Here is a 24,810-nt window from a genome sequence, read left to right as displayed (position 1 = left end):
GCATCAGATCTCAGCCTTCTCTGGCTTTTAGTTCTCTTAACTTTCAGGAGAGCCAAGAATACTCCCATGAAAACACTTTTCAAAATTGTATTTTATTTATACCCAACATAACAACAACAACAAAAACCAAAACACCTTCCACACAACATGAAAAGCTACAGCCACTGTCACTACCACCAGGATTGCTCCTCTCAAACCCAACCAGAAAGTGTTTGTGCAAAAGTTTCCAGTGCAAATAAACCTGTAACAAACTTAAGTAAAATCCCAATGGCTTGAGTTGGAGCCCAGCCCCTTGGATCAACATACTGTTTTAAGGCAATACATTTTTGAGGCTTTTTTTTTTTTTTTTTTTAATTCACTCCCTTTCTCCTGCTGTCTAGCAGGATCTGTGGGATTGCTGGCCTGGAACAGCAGAATAGTGGCCTTTCTTCCACCCCTTCAAGTAGTTGCAAGTGCTCTGTCACTCCTTACTCATCATCAGCCCTCCTACACGAGACTGAATTTGGCCAGTAGTCAGACACCAGCCTTGGTGTTGCAAAGCCTCCATAGCAGGTGACCCTTCACTCACGTCCCTGTGGCAGATATGCCTTCCCCTGGCTCCAGCCTGGCTGGGAGGATCCCAGCTGAGTCCCCTGTGTCCTGTCTCACAGAGCTGCTGGCCCCATCCCCACCCCATGACAATTCAACTGCTTCAGTAACTCATCCATAGAAAAAGAGTTACTGCAAAACAAACCCCTAGGGCTCAAGTACAGCCTGTTAGTAAACATTTCTACCATAACCTGGTTTATAGTTCGAGTACCCTGTGTCTGTCACCAGTCAAAATCCTGCTGTGCTGGTCAGTAGCTTCTCCTCCAAGCCCTTCTGTAGCTGTGTGTCACGGACACAGCACACCTGATGCTGTCATCCTTCACCAGTGCCCACATGATCCACATCTCAGTTGGGTTTAGTTTGTGGACAACCATCAGCTCCTTGTACAAGCACGGATCAAAAGGGTTGAAAGGTCTCTGGATCCCAAAAGTCTTAAAGCCAGCGTGGTTCTTTGGGGTCACTGTCATCTTTGCCAGACACATTCCCACAAAGACATCATCTATTGGGAAGAGCTCCATGTGCTCTGCAGTGCTCTGGAGGCGGCGCACTGTCTCTCTAGACATGACATAGCCCCCTCCACCTGCATAGAGGGGATAGAAGGGGGCTCTGTACATGGACTCTGGAATAAAGTATTTGACTTTGGTGTTCCTGATGGGCCGGGCGTTGGTGATCACATCCCCAACAAAGAGATCCTGTTCAGGGTCCAGTTCTTGGAGGAACTCAACAATATTGTAAGTGTTGACAAAGACATCATCATCACCCTTCAGCACAAACCTGGCATGCAGACAGTCCTCCATGAACCAGCGGAGGAAATGCAGCTCCTTGAGGGTCAAGTTGAAGAAGTTGTCAACAAAATCCCACTGTACAATGTCATTAAACTCCTGGCTCTCATAAGCCAGCAGCTGGTGCAGGGACCGCACCTGGACTTTGGCCTCAGAGCGCCCCAGAAGGAATACCAGCCTGACCTGCTTGCCCCTGATGGACACCTCCTTCCCCCAGGTGTTCCTGATGGCCGCCCGCCGGTCTATGTTGATTGGGGAGGACTTGATGGCCAGCAAGAGGAAGGTCTCTTTGCCACACCTGGAAGGCTTCAGCAGGACCGAGAAGTTCCGGCAGTGCTTGTACGTTAAGAAGACGCGGTGAAGCTCTGGGAGGGCGAGAGAGGAATTGGCAAGGGTCAAGTCTGGCAAACACTTGCTGGGTTCAGCATTCTCCACAACCAAAGACTTTGTTTTGGGATTTGCTATGTCCACTTTCTGGTCCGCTGAGGATGCTACCAACTTTGCCTCTTTCTTCACATAAAGAACCCAGGCCAGCAGCGTGATCGAGCAGGCGTAAAGCGCGAGGTTTTTAATCCTGGGATACATGGCGAGCTCCGGCGCAGCCCCTGGGCTCTGTGCGGTAAGAGAAGAGAAGCCGTTTGTGCACCAGCCCGGACACCTCCCGCTGCGCTCCCGAGGCGGCAGCCGCGCAGGGACCGAGCGCAGCACCCAGCGGGACGTTCCCCCCGCCGCTGTCTCTCGGGTCTCACCAAGGCCGGTGCTGCCGGCAAGGACGAGAGCGCTGCGAGGGCCGCTCACCCCCCGGGAAGGCTCGGGAGCCCGCGGGGAACCGCGGTAGCCCCGGGGTGGGGAAAGCCGGCCCAGCCGCGGAGCGAGCTCGGAGCCCGGCGCTCCGCGGTGCCGCCCGACTCGGCACAACCTCCCCGGGTCTGCAGAGCCGCCGAGACTCGCCGGGAGCCGCCGAGACTCACCGGGAGCCGCCGCCACGCGCAGCCGGAGGGGCCCCGCCCGGCCCCGCCCCGCCCCTCCCGCGGGCACCGGGCCAGCGTGTCCCGGGCGCTGCGCCCCGCACCCCCAGCCCCGCACCGCGCACACAAGCACCGCACCTTGCACAGCCGGCCCCGCACACAACGCTCCCCGCAGCCCAGCAGCAGCCCCAGACAACTACAAGCCCCCCCCCCACCCCGCGGCATCTCCCAGTTAAACCAGAGCCCACGCAGCGTCCCCGTGGGTTTTATTTCCCACTCACTCTTTCGCTACAGACACATTACTGGGTCTTCCCCGCAGCTGTGGTCACGCTCTCCTGGCTCTGGGCACCGGCTGCCAAGGGCCACCGAAGCAGCTGCATCTGGAACTGAACCGTCAGTGGCACCGGCTGGAAACCTTCACCCTCCTCCAGTTCAGCACAGTATGTGCTTTTTCTTTTTCCTGTGGAAAGAAATCAATCTGTCAGTGTCTTGACAGAGTAAATCACCTTAAAAGCAGCAGCATGGGGCGGGGGGATGCCCAGCCCCTCAGCACTGACTTCCAGGCCTTCAGGGAAAATCTAGTTGAATATGACTTTAGGTAAGAAGCCCAAAAAGCCTCTGTAAGCACCCCACTGATCTGGGTGTAATTTTGCTTTTTGGTAATTTCCCCCATAATTCCTAGGAGAAACAGAAAGATGCACAAAGAAATAATCCCAGGGATCCTGGAAAAATCAAGCAGGGGGTAAAATGGGACCTACGTGAGACTACTTCTGAAGACATCCTTCCATGTCTGGACAAACTGAGACAAAGTTTGCTGCCTTTCCTCTCTGAGCCATCTGGAAGGGATCCAAATCCCTCTGAGAGGACTTATTATTTGTGCCTTTGCTGATGGAGGGATGGAAATCAGCCCCAGCCCCCAGCTGTGAGAGTGCTGGTCCCTGCACAGCCAGGCTGGGTGCTGGGCTGCAGTGGAGCCCATCCCCCGTGCCTCAGGCAGGGACCCACTGCAGCAGCTCCAAGGTGCTCCACACTGTGTGGGCGATGAGCAGCTGGGGCTTGCTGATGTGCAGCAGCACTTCAGCAGCCCACCTGGCCCCCCAGCTCTGTCTCCCATCCCAGCCACAATCGGGGTGACTGAGTCACAAGGCCACGGTGCTGGGTGTGACAAGCTGTGGGGGCAGCAGATCTTAAGGCACAAACTCTGCAATATGCACTCAGTGGCCTCGCTGTGCAGCAGCCTGAGGAGGTGGCCACCACCTGCATAAGGGGACACCAAATGAAGTGCTATCTTAAGCACTTATCTCTCGTCACTCTGGTTTTCCTGCTTTTATCAGGGGCTTTTGGTGCACCCCACACCATCTCCAGCCACACAACCTCCTGCAGACAGGGTTCTTCCTCACTTGAGCTGAACAGAAGACCTTTCACAGACACACTGATCACTTGCAGGGGGGTGAAAGGGAAGTAAAAATCACCACTGCTCAGCTTCAGTGGTTTGACAGTAGCTCCCCGCTTCAGCAGAAGTCTGAGCTTACATAGCAAGTACACAGCTTCTTGTGGGGAACAATAATTCAAGGAGTTTTTTTCTTTTTTTCAGGTAGCTGGGAAGGCCATCAGGCTTCCTCATGTGAAGACACAACCGAGGGCTGCAGAGCTCTCAGATCCTCCCAGAGATGGGGACATTGCCATGGGTGATGGGGCATGTAAAAGCAGTCGAGAGCTCTTGGGGAAGGGGGCTAATTGCACACTTAAATTAGTGACTAAACCTGATGCCAGAGAAAGGACACAAGGCTCCTTCAGTAGCTTCAAGCAGTGCTGGGCCAGCCTGGGCCAGCTTTTCAGCATCATCCTGTCACCCCTTCCCTCCCCCACTTCCTCCTGCTCTTGGTTACCCCTCCGATGTGCTGGCACTGCTATTTCTGCAGTCAAAACAAGATTGCTGGAAAAATAACCTGCAAGAGGCAGAGTGAGGTTTGTCTCCAGTGGTTAAAGAACACTGCTGGCTGAGCAGACTGGGAGCTCTTCCCTGGGGAGGCAGGGGACACCCGTCAGGGGACGGGGTGGTCTTGTCGTGGGTGACAGCAGTCTGGGGGATGTTCCCAGCCCCACCACGGGCTTGCTGGGGCAGCTGGAGCTCCCTGGGCATCTCATCTCTAAACCAGAAAGAACAATAATCCCTCCTCTGCAAAGTGCTTTGAGATGCGAGTTGGACAGGGATGAGGACCTTATTGTGCATCCCAGACAGCGCTGCCTGCGCCACCCGCCACATTTGGCAGCACATCCCTCACCCAAAAATCTGCTTGGCCCTTCTCCCCTGGCAGGCAGAGCAGGTAGGTGTGTGTGTGGCTCCCAGCACAGCCACAGCCCACCCTGGGTGCTTGCTCAGACACTGCTTCACCGAGGTGTCCTGGCATGTGTCCCGCCCCCAGCCCAGCCATCAATGGGTGTATTCACAGACCAGGCTCAAGATGTGAGCAAGCCCCTGATCCCCGGGGCTGGCAGGGTGGCAGGACCTGTGGCTGCCTCCTGGCTGGGCACTGCTGCTGTTTGCTCTCACACACACCACCCTCAACCCAGCCAGCTCCCATCTCCATCACCTCTGGCAGATGCTGAGGGTTTCCTGCTGGCCTGATTTCCTCGCCCTGCTTTCTTTTTTTTGCTCTTGTCTTTGCCTTTTTTCCTGTCCTGTGGAGACAGACATTTCCATAGTCAGGCTGTGTTGAAATTCACTGCCTGCCCACAGTCCAGTGACAGCCACCACCATCTGCCTGTCACCCAGATTTAAAAGGGGAAAGGAAAGGGGTGAGGGGAGGCAGGAGCACAGTGGTGGGGCTCATCAGAGAATCTAGGAAGTAGAAATAGTTGGTACAGCTGGTGTGTGTTGCCACGCTGAGAGAGACAGCATGAGAGGAAGCACGACTGGTTATTTGCACATTCTCTGACGGAAAAATAAACTCATCTGTTTTCCTAGGCCCATAAAAAGAAGCAGTAGTCATTGCTAATATCAACATTAAGTAATTATATTAGCCATGATGCTTAGGCAGGATTATTTCAGCCCCACTTTATATGGAGAGGAGAACTGAGGGGTGGGCAGGCAGGTGCCTGGGCCAGCTGCAGGGCAGGACATGCTGACCCTGTGCCTGTCCCTGGCAGCCCTGCCTCACCACCCTGTCCTGGGACACACTCCTTACCTTCTCCTCCAGACTTGGCAGCTGCAGTGGCTGCTCAGTGATCAGTATCCCAAAGTCACACACAGTTGCCACCAGGTCCTCAGTGGCCACCAGGGTCTCCAGGATCACCCGCCTAGTGCCCAGGGTCCTCTGAATGGGAGGGTCGCTGCGGAATTCACAGGATTTCTCCTTCTTCTTTTTCTGCTTCTCTTTGGGCACAGACCCCTGCAGGGCACCAGCACAGGGACAAGCCTCAGCAGAGGGTTGGGGACCCTTCAGACAACAAGCAACCCCAACCCAGCCCCTTATCCCCCACTGCATCCAGACCAAGATGTGTGTAAAACAGCTGCTGCCTCCCTTCCATAGGAAAGGAGGACTTTGGAAAGAGGTGTGAGGTGGAGAAAAGATTGTCTGCCAACACCAAGCTGTCCCAGGAGAAAGACCTTCACTCTCCCATCACTACTTTGGCAGCTCAGTTGTGTTTGGATGCCGTTCTCCCCCAGCACCCTACCTTGGCACTGCCCTTCTGCCGCCCTTGTTTTGCCTTCCCCTTCATGACTGCATTTTCTTCTGGTTCAGTACTGACAGGCCATGAGACCACCTGTCCAGAGAGAGGAGCTGGAGCTGCAGAGGTTGGGACACCAGAGGACCCTGGTCCAGGGTCACTGCAATCCCAGGCTGCCTCCCAGAGGCAACACAATACCACTGCTGGGCCTCCCAGCAGCTCTTTCCCCTTCCATCCAGCTCCACCACACACTCACCTTCTCCTCCACGACTGAGACAATCGTTCCAGCTGCCAGGTAGGACTTCAGACCCATTAAATCCTTGGCAATGTGCTCCTTCCTGTAGCTGCAGTCGATGGTGTCTGCCCAGGGCTTTCCAGGGGTGACAAACACTTTTCCTGCACAGGGACACAAAATACTTCTGAGGAGAGACCCCTCCTTACTGAGGACAGAAGGAACCCTGGGACACAACTGGTGCCAATTTATTATCCATCAGCCACAGTAACAGCCCAGCTACAGCATTGCAAGTTGTCCTGATGCCACCACATGCCAGGAAGAGCCGTAAACCTGCCCTGAGCAGTGGGAGAGGGGATTTGTAATTCCTTATTACCAGAGTGGGCCTTGGGCCCCTCCATGGCTGCAGGCTCCTGCTGGCTCTTTGTTTCTTCTGTGTCCTGAGCAGAGCTGTCCACATCCAGGGTGGCCACCACGAGACTCTGATGGATTTTTGTATTCTGGAATAGAGAGGGATCTCTTGGCAGGGCATACCTGGTTGTGTTGGCATCAGGACCAGGGGACAGAGCTGCCTCCAAAATCCCATTCCCCAGCCCACCTCCAACATGGGAAGGGGCACCACTGCTGGGGAAAGGGTCTGCCAGGGTCAGTGGGAGGGAGGCTATGAATGCACTCCCACATGCAGAGCAGTGCTAGACTCTCTGAGAGGGACAAGGAATGTGGCCAGCAGGGACTTGTCCAGCCAGACGTTGCCATGTGTGAATTCTGTCCCCAGTACTGCTGCTGCCCACACCAGCTCCATTGGGAACAGTCTTGCTCAGCAGCCTGGAGGTGAAATCCCCCTTGCTGTGGCCTGACACTGTCTGTTGCTTTCAGGAGCTCAGTTAAGCACAAACCTCAGTGGTGCTCCTGTCCTCCACCTCCTCTCCCTCTGCAAACTCGTAGGTGACACAGTAGCTGTAGGTGATGAGCGGAGCCTCGGAGCCAGTCTCCAGCTGCTGCCAAGCGCTGGGATCAGGGACTCCCTTGATTTCCCCAACACTCACAACCACTCGTGCTTCACTCCTGGCCAGATCTAAAAGGAAGACAATCTTGCTATGAAGATGCAGCGTGCTTCTTCCAGAGTGAACAAGGTACAGAACAAGTGGAAGCCCCCAGGACACTGTGTCCCACCACCCGGCATCCCTCCCTGCCACCCTGTGCTAACGCTGTGACAAGCCACTGCCACATGGGGTCACCCCAAAGCCATGCAAACATCTCCGGCTTGGTTGCTTTGCATCCCTGGTTAACGTTTTAGACTCCAAAGAGCACAACCAGCCCATAAACTCATCGAGTAGGAACCACCGAGAGGGGCTTCCAAGCCGCCAGGTGTCCCCACTCCCCTGCTCTCATCCCCGCTGGGGATGTGCCACATTCAGAGGTGGCACTGCTTCATGCAGACAGTGCAGCACACACAAGCATCTTCCCCAGTGGAGATGTTCCTCTTTCAGCAGCTGAAGGGGGAAACACACAGACTAAAACCAGACAGTGCCTCGGAAGCAAAGATGGGGAAGGCCGTGACACGTGGCAGTGCTAGGATCATGTTTTTCCTGTAATCGTTGGACCTCATTAAGGCTAAAATTACCCTGATTGTCATTACAATGCTGCAGGATCCTCCGCCCATCTCCCCACTAGTACTAACAGGGTAAAAAGGTACAGAGATGTATCTCCATTTGAGGAGATGCAAGAAGGAAGGCACTACTGGATCCAGAGTTTGCCCTGACAGCTCCTACCTCAACCACACTGAAACCACCTCCTGAACCACGAGGTCAGCACAGACAGGTTCAAAGGCAAACACTCACCTGGCTGCATTGCCAACCCGTGGAACTGGTGTCTCTCATCAGGCTCTATGTGGATGTCATCAAGGATGGAGAGCTGGGGCAGGCTGTCCACGAGGAAGCCTCTGTAAGTGGGAATGAGAGCCAGTGGGTTCCCTTGGAGGACCAGGACACGGAGCTTCGGCAGACTGGACAGCTGGGAGACCAGCCCCAGCAGGTCTGTGAGGCTGTTAAAGCTCAGGTCAAGGGAGACAAGATTTGGCCTAAGGAAGAGAACCCAGAGAAGAAGGTTAAACAAACAGCACCCATCTGAGGACAGAGAGCTACTGCCCGGCGTCAAAAAAAAAAATAAAAATTGTTTCTCCAGCACCAGCTGGGTTAAACTGGGGATTCCAATGGCACAATCTCAAGAGGACAATTCCAAATTCCTGAGCCATATGGTCCATTGCCAGTTTGACCCACAACAACATCTGCCCACCTCCCTTCAGGAGCCCACACTGATCCCATGGCATTACCAGAAGTCCACAGTAAGGCACTTGTCCTGCAAAGGGCCACTCAGCCGGTTGTATCCCAGCCCCAAGTGCTGCAGCTCTGGAGGAGGCTGAACACACAGGTCCTGCAGATCAGCCACAGCGTTGCAGCAGAGCTCCAGGACCTTCCCAGGACAGAGGGAACAACAAACACTCTGCGATAAGCTGTTCCTGGCACTCCCTGATGCTCAGCACATGCTGTGTTCCCAGCTAGGAACCTCCCTCCTTGCCCTGCCATCACGAGGCACTGCTTGCTCACCTTCAGTGTCTGGGGCAGGTGAGCTGAGGTGATTCTGCTGATCTGGTTGGCACTGAGGATGAGCTCCTCCAGCTGCTTCAACTGCAACAGACCCTCATCCACCTCCTCCACCTGCAGAGAGTTTGGTTTGGCCAACACATTCCCAAGCCACCTCATGGCCAAGGTGACGTGGATGTGTAGTGTAGATCCACGTGACACACGTGTAACATGGATTAGTGCAACACATCAGGTGGGGAGGCCAGCAGCTCTACCCCAGCTAAGCAGTGACATCTGGGAAGACCCTGGGATGGGGAAGATGTCCTTTACCCAGAATGGTTTCCCTCCCAACAGGAAGACATGGTCTTCTGGCCTGGTGCCTTTACAGGACCCCAGCAGCCACACTTACTCCCTTGCCAGTGATCCGCAGGGACCTGAAGACCTGGAAGACGTTGGAGCCATGGCCGAGCTCGGGGTTCAGCACAGCCATCTCCCGCAGGTGCTGGTCCTGGGGGCTGCAGGCTGAAGGCAGGGCCCACGGGCCGTGCTGGTCCCTCAGCAGCTCCACCAGCACCTCGGGGCTCTCCTCACCCAGCAGCGCAGCCTCCTCCTGCCCGGCTGCCCCCAGCCCCAGCCGGCCTCTGCGGGGGCTCCTGCGCGCGTCCCAGCGGGACTCGTTCTGCAGAGAGGGGAGAGCAGAGAAGTGAGAGCCCTGCAGACTGCAGCCCCCCGAGGCTGTGCCCCCCGAGCTCCCTACCCAGCTGCCAAGGCCGCAGGGGAAGTCCTGCAGACCCAGGCATCGCAAGTGCTCCCGAAAAACAGCCCAGACACTGCGGCAGCCGGATCCTGCCATCCAGCCCGGCAGGGAATTGGAATTCCCTGGCTCAGCGGGGAGGCAGGAGTCCCGGTTGCTGGGAGACGGGAGGGACGCGGGTGCCCTGGAAACCAGGACCGAGCTCTGCAAGCGGCCGCGGAGCGAGTCTGGGACGGCACCAGCTTGGGAATAAATCCCTGGGTTTTCTGGATCTCCCCCTGGATTCTGGGGGCCGCTCCCCACCAGGGAAAGAGACGCAGGCCTCGTGCTGCATTTGCAGTGTCAGCCCTGTCCCCCGGGCAAGGAGCTGTGACATGGCATTTGCCATTTCACTTATCTACATCCTGAGTGTCGCTCAAGTTTCGGGCAGGAAGCAGTCAGGTTCTCAGCTGTGAAAACTCTGCTCTTCACTGGCATGGAGGGCACTGCCACCACAGCACCACGAGGCCACCAGAAAACAAAGTTCATGGCTAAAAATACCAGCTCCTACACTTGGAAAAAAGGTAGATGAGCCCCAGGGAAAAAAAAAAAAAAAGCCACAGCTCTGTCTAAGGTCAGATTCAGGTCTCCAGGCTCTGAGGGTTTCTTTGCTTTTTCCAGCAATGAGTGTTGAGGCAATGGCTACAGCAGCGTGGGGCAGCAAAACTTCCCCAGTGAATCGCGGGTGCTCTGTGGCATCTGGTGGTTACGTGGTGGAAAATTGAACTTCCACTCAGGCTGGGTTTTACAGGACAGATGCCTATCTGCTCCCTTATCAGCTCAGCAGCTTATCACAGCTGTGTACAGACAGGAAAGGATGTGCAGAGCATGCACAGGCTGAGAGGCCACCATGGAGTGGAACAACTAGGCAAACTGGTCTCCACAGCTCAGCAGAAAATGAAGTCAAATCTTAGAATAGTCTTTAAAAAAGCATTACTAGTGGTTGAATCACGTTCTGTGGGGAAGTTGAGCTGTAAGGATGCTGCTTATTTCTGTCACTGTTACAAATAAGTGGGCCCCACTGCCATTGATGCTGCACAAAGAGAAGTTCCCTGCCCTTGGAGGAAGACCAGCTGTGATTCCTTGTCCATCCTTGGCTGTACGTGTCTGGGGCAGCTGGAAGGGGGCTGGCAGTGCAGGCTGCCCAATGGTCTCTTTTCTGTGCAAGCACCTTACAACACACTGTGAGGCACTAACCAGCCACTGACCTCTCTGCTTACAGGCTGGTGGGACCTGAGTGCAAAAACATCCAGGCGAAATGTCCATTCCTGTGTCAAACCTTGGGATTCAGTTCAGCCTCAAGTTCTTGTACCAGTCCCAGGCACTTTCAGAGGAGCTGATGCACACACCAAGCTTTTTATCTTCAGAGACAGATTATTTCATGTGGAAAAGAGAACTCTCATTATTTTGACACCAAGCTGTTGTTCCCTTCAAGTCTTCTGGTGACTTGACAAACATTCACCTTTCAATCTATCACTACCTTTCACCACAGGGCTGGGAAGCACGGATGTATTTGTCACTTGGCATTGTCACAAAGGTGTGTTCAGAGAGGTTTCCTCTGCTCTCCTTTCTGTCCTAAACTATCAGTCGTTCTGCAGGTCCTATTCTGATCACATCCTCGTACTTGTAAATCCCAGGAAAGATTTTTCACTGTTTTGGGATGTGTAAGAATTTCCTGCAGTTTGTCACTGGAAACAGAAAATGGCCTCAGGGGAGTTAGAGAGAGGTGTGACAGAGATGGGGAGGTGGGATCCAGGACATCCTCTGCTGGGATAGGTGCGGGAGTCACACCTTGGAGCAATGATCTTACAGACATCCAGCAGAAGGTCACAGATGTTGACCTGGAGGCCTGACCTGCCTTTGCACACAAGCCCCTCATGGCTTTTTCAACTGCCAGGGTCGACCCTGCAGGAGAAGGTTGCTGGCTTTGTGTCCCAAGCGTGTGCTCCAAACATTCTTATTAAAAAAAAAACCCAAACACAACTGAGTTTATGTTCAAAATCCCCCATTTTGGAGAGGCCAAGGATTCAGATGGGATGTCTAAGCATCCTGAACTCCTCTTCAGGCAGATGATACAGGCCACCATGGGTGTCAGTCCGAAACTGCCTCTAGATCACAATCAGTGAAGACGCACTCGAACCAACTTTTGATTTAATCTTTTAAAAAATAAAAAAAACCCAGAATGATCACATGCGAAAAAATATATTTAAAAAAAAAAAAAAAAGCCCATGGAGGAGCCAGTGACGCAAAACTCCACAGTATTTAAAGGCAGCTCGGTGGGACAGAACTACAGCACTGCAGGCAGCTGGGACACCAACCTCCAGTCAGCTTTCAGCCACATCAGCTGCTCTCCAAGCCCACCATGAGACGCCAGGCAGGTGGGTGCAACTTAACCTTGCTGCACATGGTAAGGCTGCACTGGTGGATCTTCACCACGAGCTCAGCCCTCTAACCTCTCTATGCTTCAGAAACTTATCATGCTGCACAAAACCAGAAAGTTTTGCAAATATTTTGTAGAGGCTTGAGACAATTCATGGTGTTCTTTCTTTTTTTTTCCCTCTTTCCCCTCTTCATTTGTATGCAGAGTTCAACAGGTTTGCAATGTTCCTCTTCTGCTCACTGATACCTTTGGGCTCCTTGGCACCAACAGCCAACTCAGAAGCAAGCAAGTCGACTACAGGACAGACACAGAGGCATTTAACCACCCAAATACAGCTCTTGGCACCAATGATTGAAAGGCAAGCGACCACCTTGTTTAAGAACTACGTAAGTGCTGTTCTACATCTGCTATGTCTGTGTCCATGGAGAGATCTCTTGAATTATTCTAAAACACCAGAAAGCAATGTCTAGAACAGCTGGTGAAAGCCTGGACAACTTCACCTCAGCTAACTGCTACCTGAGATCCTCCAGACTAAACACATTGCTTTTTCTTGGTTTGCCAAGTCATGTTAGGCTTGAAAAAGGCATCTTTTTGGATGAAACTGGTCAGATCACTGGAAACATGGAGAGCATTGCCTTGCTATTCAGTCAGATCCTAGTGCTCCAGCAGTCAGGAGCAGTTCTGCTGAAAATCCTGCTCCCTCATCCTTCCCTTGGAGGTGGTAAAATGTACACCTAAGGCTCAATGCTTCAGACAAATTTCAATGCCTGGGAACATGTTCCCAAGAGTATACTATCAAAATCAATTTAAACATTTCCCCTGAATTTGTTCTTGAAATCAAAACCACTTTTGCTGAAACAGATCAAAGGAAATCTCTTGCATGAGGAACTTTTGCCCCCAATACTTAGAAAAGCTGAAAACAAAGCCAAGCAGGCTTATTAAGATGAAAAATACAGCACCATCAGAGCCACAGGGAGTGTGTGATACCTACTCCATAAAAGGAGTGTAGGTGTTAATGCAGTGATTGAAAAAGAACAAAAAACCCCAGCCATCCACCAACTGAAAGAGAGGTGTGTACTTGCCCAGGCATTCAAACACCAAGGGACTTCTAAGAATGAGACAAAAGAATAATCATTTCTCTCTGCTCTTCCTCCCCTATAGAACGTGTGTAGCCCTGTAACACCCAAAACTGTGAGGTGGCTAGCTGCTGTCCCCCAGGCTGAAGACATGGCGAAGAACATACCTGAATGCCCAGCTTTTGAGGCAGATTGCTGCATTTTCCAGATTTTTCACAACATTTTGCAAAACCTGAGAAGCGACATCGAATTAACCTGTGGTCAGAATTTAACCCGGTTTGTCGATGCAAACATCAACCAGCTCCACGTGACACTGAGTGAACGAGCTAATCTTTACACCTGCAAGAACCTGGATCTTCTGCAGAGGGATCTTGGCCAGGTCCAGAAGATGGCAATGGCCCAGAAAAAGATGTACATCTGGGTGGTTTTACAGAAATACGAACAGCTTATGCAAAATACAACAAAAAGGTACAGAAACGTTAACAGGCCAGGGTAAACAACAGTAATTTAAGATCCTAGAGACCTGGCTACATGTGACCCATCAGTAGGTATGTGACCAGCTTCATGCCAGGAACAACTACTGATCATGTGCTTGCTATTCTACATATTATTATAACTATATCATCAACTACAGAATCTATTTTAATCTAATATTTAAAGGATTAGTAACATAAATTATTGATTGTATTTATTATGAGACTATTTATACTGTTTTATTGGCAACAGCATATTAAAAGGATGGACTAATATAAGCCAGGATGATTTAATTAACCAATCAAGATATAAATAAGCAAACAGGAAGGCATGATTTCAGCAACTTGAATGTCTTCTATGTATCTTGCTATGATTCTTCCAAAGAAAACTTGATTGTCAACAGACTAATTTTGTACTTCTTTCTCTGCTAGTGAGCAGTATTTATGAATTTTTATAATACATCTATTTTTATACGTTTATTTAAGAATTACATCACCCATATATATTTATTTGTATTTTTCACTTTCATATTCTAACACTGAAAGTGATTATTGATATATTGGCTACTTAGTGAGTGAATGGTTTTACTTATTTGCTGTCACTGTATTTAGATAAAACCTGGAATTCAATTAAAATGAGATTAAATAAAACTAATACTGCTGTATTTCTGTGTATTTCTCTTTTTCTGCACTTTTGCACTGAAAACCTAGTGTTTTATTAAATAGCAAATTAACTAGTTGTTTCTGGTTGAATGTTAAAGTTACTAGAAACAGCACATACCTTCCTTTCAATTAGCTAAAATTAAAAGTTCAAGCCAATCTAAGCATTAGAACGGGTTCAAAAATTAGAACTATTTATCTACAAAAATCAGTTCAAATTTTAACTTTCTCTATTAAAAAATTAATTTTCCTTGAAATGCCCACTTAAAACACAAGTACAGGATTCCTCCTCTCCCTGCTGCCACCACCAGGCAGAAGCAACATCTGCTGACCTCGTCAGGTAGGGTCAGCAATTCACCACAAGCAGGAAGACATTTACATCTTGAGGACTTAGAAACCACCATTTCCAATGTTTAATAGCAGTGGAGAACCACTGCCTACTACCAAAATGCTTCATGTGAGACTAAGTTAGAGATACTAAAAAAATTAAATGCAAAAGAAGTAAGAAAACTGCTATACATTCACACACCTGACTCATCAAAATTCTCATAACCTTTATTAGGTAAAAATCACAAGGATGTGATTCACCAACACCAACTATCGTGCAATGATTTTAAAATAAAATCCCTCTATATATTTATCTATTACCTTTCACTTCAGCTACAGCCTCAGTCACTGAATAATGCTGCTTCCACTAGGCAAGAAAATCCAACATATCAAGGAGGGGACAAGAGAAGCACAGAGAGCTGAAGTGTCCTACCAGGGAAAAACAAAAATCAGTCATTAAAGGCAGATAAAATGCTGTTTGTTTCATTTATTTAAATGGACTCGAGCAGCTCCATGTCTAACACTGACACTGATATCATGTTATCCCACCTCAGTGCTGCTTTGTGGAGGCCCCTGGCCAGGCAGTTTGTCAGCAAAGAGCCCCAAAGCCTGCAAGAAAATAAGACCAGGGCCCAAGGCATTGGTGCAGCCCCTACAAGCTTCAGTTTTACCTTTCTCAGAGAAATACCAGGGTGACCTTTGACTTACCAGCCTGTTAGAAGTAAATGTAGAAATAAATAGACGTTTCCCTACTTAGTTTTGCCAAAAGAGCTTATTCTCACTGTTATGCTTAATGTCATGAACAGGAAGTGTCTGATCCCTTTAGGAACACATCAGAATGCCAATGCATTTGGAAAATTTTGTTGCACAAAATGTGAAGGAGCAGGCTGACTGGTTATTCAGGGTGAGGAAACACAAACACTGCAGCCCCCTGGACTGGTGGAGCTGGCACTTCAGCCCTCCTGCTTATTCCCAGTCTCTAAGCTGCTTCAGGGAAGGGGAGCAGAGTTGACTACAAAGGGTAGTTTTCAACAACCCAGCACAGAGCAAACACAGCCTGGTGGCTAATGCATGAGAAAAAGAACTCACTTGTAAGCTCATCAGAGTGAGCTGATCCTTTGAGTCAAGAGGGGCCCAAGAGGCACCATGTTTCTTAAAATAAGACCTTAAAATTAAGTTTCAGCAGCTCAACAGAGGACATAAGCCTTGTAATGGGAAAGCTCAACACAAGATCCCAAAGGGGTAACTTCAGCATTGCTAACAGGGAAACGAGCCCCTGTCACCCTTCAGAATTGCAAAAAGGTTGGCAGGTGCTGGTCCTGGTCCAGGAGCAATTCCACTTACCATTTCTTCACATCCAGTTAGAAAATAAAGGCGTTACAACCAGTTTCTTCCAAAAAATAACCTTTATTGTTTTGGTTGTAAATATAAAAAAATGCATTGCACAATTTAACAGACCTACTGAAAAGTGCTACATGTCAACAGCACAACAGAAGTTGTGTCATGCAACAGAACAGGAAACCTAGGCAAAGCAAGAGCACAACCTGAAGTCCTCATTCCTCCAAGCTTTTTTTTTTTTTTTCCCTTTTTTTTTTTCCTTTTTTTTTTAACAAGAATGAACTCCACTCACTTGAAACACATTTAAATACAAGGTAGAAGGAGAAAAAGAGCAATTTATTCACTGTATTGTTAACTAAAAGGCTTGCTCCTAACATTGGTATCTTTTGATTGAAAACCTTATTCATGTTGGAAAAGTCCAGATATAAAAGCAATTCAGACAATGGCTAGAAAATCATTCTACTATATACCAAGAATGTGTTGCTTCAGAACTGAATCAAGTTTTATGGATCAAGAAATAATTTGGTACTACGACTTCTGCTCTAAAACAGTAAATGAGCATGAAATCCAACCAAGAATGAAACAAAAGGAAACCTGAGGCCTTAACTGATGTTATGGGAACAATACTGGGGCCCTATAAAGGAAAAAGAAACCCAAACTGTTTCCTCTGAAACTCAAATATATAAGTTGAGTAGGATTAATAGGAAAACTTCTGTTGTCTCACCTAATCATAAAACCTCCTAAAAGTCATCAACAGGTTCCACAGTCCTCTGCAATTGGTATGACTGGATCCTTAAAGCATCTAAACAAGGTATCATCAGCCTTTTCATTTGGGGAGTTTTTCCATGCAACGAAGGTGGAAAGCAACCAAAAAAGAAAGAAAGAAGTCAAAATATAGTTAACAACCCATTCTGCTTTCAGCAGTATCTTCTAGTCGGCAACATCGAGGCAAGAATCATCCACCCCAGAAAGACAGAAAGTGAAACAGCTTTCAAATAACCTGCACCACAAAAGCCTTGTCTTACTGGATGTGTTTGCAGTGAGCTTCTCTCTCCTGCTCTCAAACTGCTCTCCAGGAGTTTCAAGTTTTAAAAACAAACAAAACACAATTTGCCTGCCCCGTCACCTCTACCACACACACTCTCAAAGGAATGTCAAAAGGTGAAGACAGAAAATAAAGGATGCTATTTTTAAATGCAATTTATCAGCCCTTTGTCTTTTCAAGCCATTCCAAGAGAGATTCAGAGATTCCATGTAGAGATTGAAGCTTTTGTGTTATTTCCTGGGTTTCTGTCACTGCTGGTATGACAGCAAATACATGTGTGTGCGCTTGAGCACCCAGGGTGGTGAAGTCAGCAGCAAAGATGCAAGTTTTTTCCATACATACACACAGGTTTTCCCACTCTCAGTTTCAAGTAGAGACAGTAATGCCACAGAGAGAAAAATCCTCATAGAACGCAGGAAAGCCCCACTCTGCCCATTCAGTGAATTTTCCACGCACTGTTGTAGGGGGAAGAACGCATGATTTATGAATGCACACAGGATGCCAAGATCTAAGGCACAGATGGAAACATTCTAGTAAGTCTCACTTCAAGGAAGGCTTCTCAAGGGGTCTAGTAAAGTATGGAAGAACATGCCAATCAGGTCAAACAGCATTAATTAGGAATCCTTTGGTTTTGTGCAGAGATCAGACTGCCAAAGTGAAGCACGACCTGGTCTCTGTTCCCACTACTCACTAATTCCTTCAATTCTACTTTGCTCCTGGGCTTGTACTGTTTACTCCTCCTGCTAACATGGAGATTCACACAAGCCCAGTACCCACATCAGATAACACACAAGTTGTCCAGAACTTGTTTGGGCTGAGGCCATCTACAATATACTGATCTACAGAATTCCAGGTCAGAAGGAACTACTGGATAATCTCAGTCTGACTTTGTCCGTATCACAGGCCGTGATTATTTTATCTAGCCACTCCCTCATTGAGTGAAGTATGTTGGATTTGACTGATCCTGACCTGTATTCCATTTTATGGGCATTCTTCAAAAGTTCAGCACCAATTCACTGCAGACAGACATACATCACCTGTAACTCTGGGTAGACTATAGGCACTGTGTGTTCTGCTTGCCTAAGTATGCTTTGGTGACACTGAGGAAACCAGACCACTTAAATGAGGGGAGAAAGTGTGACCAAGCTTTTTTTAAGAAATAGTGTTTAGACTCCCTAATGGATAAGACAGACAAAGGAGCTCAAATATAAATCAAAGTGGGAATCTATGCAGGAATCAATACATATTTGGTTAATGTCTTTTCATACCAATCCTCAGTACTTCTGCTATGCAGACATGAGAGTAACACAGCGTTTTTCCTCCTGTGTTTCCAACTGAGGTGAAATCACAGCCATCACCAGGCTGACTGATAAAAGAATTCTGATTTGCAAAAACAGGGTGACAAAAAGATACTGAATCACTGCTTCAAAGATCAGCCACATCATTTCTGGTAATTGCACTACATGGAAAGTATCTTTTCACTTTGCCTTCCCTCCTACACTCTTGCTTAAGTAAGCAATCTCTGATTTAATTTTTTTTCTCTTCATTATGTTGTTTGCGGTCTTTTAATAGTGCCATGAGCTTGTTTCTCCACCTCAGGTTATTAAAATAAGCACTTTTCCTCCAATTGTAACCAGCTCATGGTGCAATGTGTGTGTTTTTTCCTTCCACATCCAGACAAAAACTGCTAATGGCCAAAAGTTTTAGCAGTTCAGTCACACCAGCCCTTCCTACTTCTTTGAGGTTCTTCCAGCTTCCAATCCATTCAGCGAGATCTGAGATGTTGGGATTTAAGCTTAGAAGTCATCAGACCTCCCTGGGCTTTGAAGCACATTTCTAGTGCACTTTGCTTGTCGAGACAAAAACTAGTGCAACTTCAGCTGAACATGGTTGAGAACATGGTAAAAATGAAGCACAATCACAGCCTGACTAGCAGGGGACACTGCAGGGGAGGCATTACAGAATCTGTTCATCTGAAAAGTACAGCAAAAACACAAGTGGGTCTGTACTTGGACAATCTACCTACTGATTTATTTCTAAAAAACACGATATACATTCTGAACATGCAAATAAGCATGTAGATATCTATGTATCTATGCATCTCAATGAGATAGCTCAGTAAAGAAAGAACTTGAGGGATGCTCCCCAGCTAATCACAGTGTTAAATGACTTCACTGGAATCAAAGTTCACCATCAATGATAAATGGGAGGATTTAAAGCACTGATTTAAAAAAGAATTTACAAACTTATTCAACAGTTTTTATCCAGATGCATCCGAAAGAACATTGCTTAATTGATTATAAGATTATGTGTGAAAGACCTAGATACAGATGCCCCCAGAAAAATAATTACTGTGACAACTTTTCTACACTGTTTCAAGAAACTGTTCCTTAGCTGAAGTCTGGATTTTTGTTGGTTCTGTCACAGAGACACAAGTTTTCACACGTGCCACAAATCACAGAATTGCAGACTGGTTTGGGTTGGAAGGGACCTTAAAGATCCTCTTGATCCAACCCCCTGCATGAGCAGGGACCCCTCCCACCAGACCAGGTTGCTCCAAGCCCCATCCAACCTGCCCTTCAACACTGCCAGGGATGGGGCTTCACAACCTCCCTGGGAAACCTGGGCCAGTGCCTCACTACCCTCACACTAAAGAATTTCTGCCTAAGGCCATATGAGAAACCAGATCTACTGTAAAAAACAAACAAACAAAAAAAAAAGGCAAAGCCTCCAGAAAGGCACGGTGGTACTTAGATCATGCCAGATCATGCCATTTTGTCTTCTCCTTCAGCTCCTTTCCCCCCCAGCAGTTCCCTCCAGCCCCCAGTTCTTCAACTCACAGTGTCTCTGCTGAGGGAGAGGCCCTGGGGTTAACCTTGGGTGCCTTCTTCTTGCTGCCATCCTGCTCACACGTAATGACCTCTGCAATGACACCATTAGCTGCAACAGCTCAGGACAAAGAGGAAAGAAAAACACTGTCCGTGCTTGGACCCAGCTCCCCAAGCCTACTGTTTGTTTTTAAACTTTGGCCCACCAAGTGGAGGAGACTGGGGATAATGTAAAGAAAAACCCCAGCCCCCTAAGGGGAAGCTACTGACCCCATTTCAGCATGTGCAATGCCAGATGTTGTACCTGCTCCTCACCTTAGCACTGGGACAGCCTGCTCATCACCCCCAGGCAGCCTGCTTTTGAAACTGGAACAGAAGTACTCACAGGAGGTGTAAGATAAATATTACCCACAGTTTGCATAGCTCTTAAGAATCAGAATCAAATGATGAGTGGAATTACAAGGTCCATAGCGTTATTCCAGAGTACAATGAGCTGGAATGAATATCCCAGTGCTGTCTCAGGATGAACAATCACTGCTGTAAGGAGATCAAGTTTATCTGTGCCAGAGCACTGGACTTGCTGAGCCTGTCACAGAAAAATGTTATGCAGAAATTCAGGTTTTAAACCTATTTTTGTATGGTTTAGAATTGAGCATCACCTTCCCATACAGACCAAATTTAGGTAAGTCCTTCAGGTTTTTTCAGAGAGAAGGCAAAAAGAACAAGCAAAAAAGATGAAGAAGCAAAGAACTCCAAGTTTGTGTGGTTTGATAGAGATTCTGAGATTTTAAAAAAAAAAAAGCCACATGACAAACTCAATCCTTGTTTCTGAAGCACTACTATACATGTCCATGGATGTGCTGTACATGCACACATTTTGAGGCAGGCAGCTCAACTCTGCAGAGTGCAAGAAAACAGTTCATTGATTAAATTGGTATGAAATTCATGTATCTATCCTCGTCACAGACTCTGTGCAAACTGAAACTCCTTCCTTGCACTTGCTGCACAGCCTGCTGCTTGCAATGACTGCACCAGGAAAAAGAACAAAAATCAGGTACTTGATTTGCTAGAAAATAAAGCATGTCTTGAAACGGATCATATGCAATGATACACTCATTAAAATAAAAATACACAAAACACAGCCTGAGATTTTAATTTTAGTATTTTTGCCATGAGTTGACATCACTGATGATGGATTTTTCTTCTCCTTTGGTTTTTAAGATGATCCTGTTGAAAAATTCTCACCATTCAAGTAAAACAAACGGAACTGAATACCAGAAAACAAAAGAAAAAGCACATTTTGTTTCATGAAATCAGAAGCGTATTTCCCCTTGGAGAGAACATTCCTTGGTGTACAAGATTGACACTTCAGAGAACTTAGTACTTGAAGCTGTTTCATAGAAATGCATTTGTTGCATATAGCTGCATGCTGCATTGATGGAGAAATATTGCTGCCTGCAGGACTCAAACCTGCTGAGGTTACCTGAGCTTGGTGTTTTCTCACAGACTGGAGCACAGCACTGAGGAGGAACCAACACGTTACGACAATGTTGCATCTTAATTCCACACTTTCTGATGGCAGAGCCAGATGCCCTGAACAACGGGTGGTGGAGACAATTCATTCTAAAGTGCAGCAACAGAAAGGAGACTCGCCAGGCTGCTAGACTGGCAGGCTCTCCACCCCTTGTGTAAGCAACTCGTTGTCCTTGGTTGTTAAGTTTCACCAGCTGTTTTGTTCATCTTGTTCACTGCCTCAGCAGCTTGCTCTGGCAGGCGTGATGGGTCTGTTAGAATGGAGGTGCTTGTACTGAGATGCCGGAGGGTGTTCAGCACCACTGTGAAATAAGTTGGAAAAGTATCAAGAAAAGCCCTTAGTCCAACTTGAAACAGATTGGAAACATTTTTCCCAGTCCCACGCAGGATGGTGTCACAGTCTGTGCAGGTACCACAGGGCTGTTACACAACAGGATGGAAGTGCTTCTGCAAAACATGCACACCTCCAGACACAGTGACAGCATTACACAGAGATGTGCAAAAACTGTGCCCAGGGAGCAAGGAATGGACATTTAGGACTTCTTACAAACCTACCCATTTCTGCTACAAAAGAGCATGTTACCTGGCAATTGTAACTGTAAGTGTAAATACTTGCTGTATTGCAAGGGGGAAAGGATCAAACCATCATGCCCAAAATGAAGGTCATCCCAAAGCTGAATCCAAATCTCAAAAGCCTTCCCTTCATAAGGAGATAAATCACACTGCCAAACTTACTCCAACTAGAACAGAGTCTTTGAAATTTAAATGCAGCTTCAGACTGTTTAAATTCTGGTATCTATATTCAGCAATTTGGGGCTTTTTTTTCTCTACAAGTGTTAAGTACAAAATCAAGTGTTTTCAAAGTCAAAAGGGCTTTTTGTTTTTCTACTGAGATAATTAAAAAAGTGGAAGTAATATTCAGCATAGTGTGTTTTCTTTGTCATGTTCTGACTTTCAAGAAATGCTATTCACTTACTTGGCCTCAGAACAGGAAGAGAACAGTGCTGATCCAACCAGGCCATTGCAGTTTGATTCATATCCTTAAAGCTTGTTGTGGAAACCATTCCATTGAAGGACTCAAACAATGGCTTAATAATAATGCTGAACTGCAAATTATCACATGTTAAGGGGGACAACAAAGGAGGAGTTCAAACCATTCTATGGGAAAGGCTACTGCAGCTCTGTCTGCAGAGCAAAATATGGACTTTTAAATGGGATTGCAACATTTAAGAAAAAGCTAATTTTTAAAATCTGTCACATTAAGACAAAGGAAAAAACAGAACCTCAGTTCTTAGTGATACTCATTATTTTTCCCAAAATTCCTAAATAACTCCCCTGATCTCCTGCAACCCAGCTGCACATTGTGGCCCTGTCACAAGCACACGAGTATCTGAAACTTCTACGTACATGTCACTTGTTCTCTCTCTTTGTTGCCACCTTCTTCATGTAATACTGAAGCTTTCCCAGCAAATGGACAGGGAAGGCTTTGTGTACCCAAACCACTTACCAGAGGGCAAGGTGGAGCACCTGAATGAGTCTTGCCTGGTGTCAGTGAGTCCAACACAGCAAACAGTGTCAGTATTCAGCCAATTTTTCAGGCAGATTTTCCAGAAAACACTCAAGTTCTCTGTGACTGCAGCTAAACAGGGACCTCAAAGTACATAAGCGTATTCTCAGAGAAGATCAATGGTGCGGCAAGGATGCCCACACCAAGGACCAGACCTGCTGAGCTGCATCTACATGGACCAGAGCAGTAGCAAGCTGAGGACTTTCCTTTTTGGCTCTCTATAGTCACAGCTTGGGAGGACAGGCCCAGAGTTGGCAATAACCTTCCTGGCAGAAAAGGGGCAGGCAGAAATGTTAGCCTGTGGTGTATACAAGTGCACAGAGCACCACCACAAACCTCAGTTGGTCCCAGCTCCCAAGCTTTCAGATGAGCTTTCCTGGAAAGGAACTCAAAACAGCTTGTTGTTGCCACAATAATTCACTGAACAGGTTTCAGCTTACAGGTACATCTTTATTTCAGAAGCTGGTTGGATGATAAAACTCATCTGAAGGCTCAGGATCTGTGCTTTTACCAGGTTACTCCAGGTGGGATTTTCTGACTACACTCAGCAGCATGTGAGAATGTAGCCCAACCCAATCTCAGCCCTGTCACACTCCCATCTTTCTCACTGTGCCTAGAATACTTGAGGGGACTTGCATGCCCTTACAGACTTGTACAGAGTGACTGCAAGAACAACATGGGTATTCTGTCAGTACTCTAATATTCAAGAGTATCCTATTCTTGGGTTATCTCTAGCAGCCCAAGACCAGATTACTCACTTCCCTCCTGTATGCAACAGAAAGGATGGTATTTTCATATTTTTAACGAAACTGCCCTTCTCACTATTACAGTCATTTCACAAGAAGGAAGTATTTTATTATTATTAGCACTCACCCCATCACCATGTCAGCTTTTACTGCAAGACACTCTGAAATATGTCAGGGTCCATTAAGGATTCAATCCAGCAGTTAGAACAACTGTTCCACCACAGTTATATCCTGACTCTTAACAGGAAGTTTGGGGACATTACTTTGCATATCAACCTTCTTTTTCACCAACTACAAAAGCCTTTGTCTTTCCCCAAATATTACAAAACCCAGCTACACAAAATTGCATCTTCATCCCTGATAACTTCTGCCACTTTCTACAAGTGTCCCACTTGTAAATTATGGAGCTATTTAACATCTTGGAGCAGCATAAAACAAGCATGTTATCCAATCAGCTAACATGTGAGAGACTGTCTTTAAATAACCCCCTTCATGGTTATAATAAAGACCTCTATTTTCATAATTCATTTGTAACTGCTCCAGAGTTAATAGTGCTACAGAATCCAGAGGTTCCACATTTGCACCAGTTTTAAGCTAGAGACTGTGTGGAATCTTGCTGAGAATTCTTTCCTAAAAGGATGCTAAAAGGAAGAGTGTCTTTCTAGGGTCAACATCAACCAGGGAAAACTAAAGAAAGCATTTTCACATATCAAAGTATTAAAAATGCTGTACTTCATGCATGCACAAGCATGCAAATGCATACTCGTATTATACAGGCAGTTAGAGGGAAATAACCAGCACAGAACACAGATATAAAAAATGTAAAGTAGAAACAAAAAAACTCTATGAACATGGGAAGTTTAATGAGAAAATGGAAGGTTAACGCTACTGCTCATTGCTAATTACCAATATCCCTGAACTGATTCAAGCAAAAAATGTTTGATCCAAACTCGTTAAATCTATACAGCACAGCACAAATGCAGCTAACTTGGTTTCATTCAGTTTGTGCCTTTCTACCTCCTGCATTTTCATTCCCTCACAAGCACAGCTGCTGGCATTGGAGAAGCAAAGAGGAGCTAAGTTGATTCACTGTTGTAACAAATAACAATCAGAAAACTAAAAAAAAAAAAAAAGGAGTAAAAAGAAGACAAATGTGCAAGTTTTTACACTGCCATTGCAACAGCTTTGTTAATTGTTTGTAGTAATTTTTCCCTGAAATC

The 24,810-nt window shown here is 47.3% G+C and overlaps 3 protein-coding genes across 5 annotated transcripts in view; all 3 read right to left on the bottom strand.

Moving 5' to 3' along the window:
- Nucleotides 1-73: 73 nt before the first annotated feature.
- Nucleotides 74-1,955, bottom strand: B3GNT4 (UDP-GlcNAc:betaGal beta-1,3-N-acetylglucosaminyltransferase 4). Its single transcript, XM_051634427.1, has one exon. The coding sequence runs from the start codon at nucleotides 1,953-1,955 to the stop codon at nucleotides 837-839; it is 1,119 nt and encodes a 372-aa protein (XP_051490387.1). The 3' UTR covers nucleotides 74-836.
- A 682-nt stretch (nucleotides 1,956-2,637) lies between these two features.
- Nucleotides 2,638-10,401, bottom strand: LRRC43 (leucine rich repeat containing 43). Its single transcript, XM_051634443.1, has 12 exons — nucleotides 9,582-10,401; nucleotides 9,234-9,503; nucleotides 8,849-8,959; nucleotides 8,575-8,714; nucleotides 8,084-8,322; nucleotides 7,139-7,317; nucleotides 6,619-6,742; nucleotides 6,267-6,406; nucleotides 6,017-6,106; nucleotides 5,527-5,730; nucleotides 4,933-5,020; nucleotides 2,638-2,798 (listed from the first exon to the last, which is right to left on the bottom strand). Exons 1-12 carry the CDS (start codon nucleotides 9,675-9,677, stop codon nucleotides 2,638-2,640), a joined length of 1,842 nt encoding a protein of 613 aa, XP_051490403.1. The 5' UTR covers nucleotides 9,678-10,401.
- A 10,487-nt stretch (nucleotides 10,402-20,888) lies between these two features.
- The window catches only part of MLXIP (MLX interacting protein), a 45,379-nt gene continuing 41,457 nt past the window's right edge, over nucleotides 20,889-24,810 (bottom strand). For all 3 annotated transcript variants that reach the window (XM_051634422.1, XM_051634424.1, XM_051634423.1), the window contains 2 exons: nucleotides 22,254-22,383; nucleotides 20,889-21,579 (listed from right to left, as the gene is read on the bottom strand). In XM_051634422.1, coding sequence (XP_051490382.1) covers nucleotides 21,458-21,579; nucleotides 22,254-22,383 — 252 coding nt within the window. In that variant the 3' untranslated portion in view covers nucleotides 20,889-21,457. The remainder of the gene's footprint in view (nucleotides 21,580-22,253; nucleotides 22,384-24,810) is intronic.

Source organism: Apus apus, chromosome 16, assembly GCF_020740795.1.
Source record: "Apus apus isolate bApuApu2 chromosome 16, bApuApu2.pri.cur, whole genome shotgun sequence".
In the NCBI taxonomy this organism is placed as follows: Eukaryota; Metazoa; Chordata; class Aves; order Apodiformes; family Apodidae; genus Apus; species Apus apus.
This window is presented reverse-complemented; position numbering and strand designations above follow the sequence as displayed.

Bases quoted from the DNA above. Each gene is read 5' to 3' on its own strand.
- B3GNT4 (XM_051634427.1), bottom strand. From the start codon at position 1,955: ATGTATCCCAGGATTAAAAACCTCGCGCTTTACGCCTGCTCGATCACG.
- LRRC43 (XM_051634443.1), bottom strand. From the start codon at position 9,677: ATGGCAGGATCCGGCTGCCGCAGTGTCTGGGCTGTTTTTCGGGAGCAC. The intron at 9,504-9,581 runs GTAGGGAGCTCG...CCCTCTCTGCAG, and splicing joins CCTGCGGCCTTGGCAGCTGG to AACGAGTCCCGCTGGGACGC. The intron at 6,743-7,138 runs GTTTGTGCTTAA...TCTCTATTCCAG, and splicing joins AGGACAGGAGCACCACTGAG to AATACAAAAATCCATCAGAG.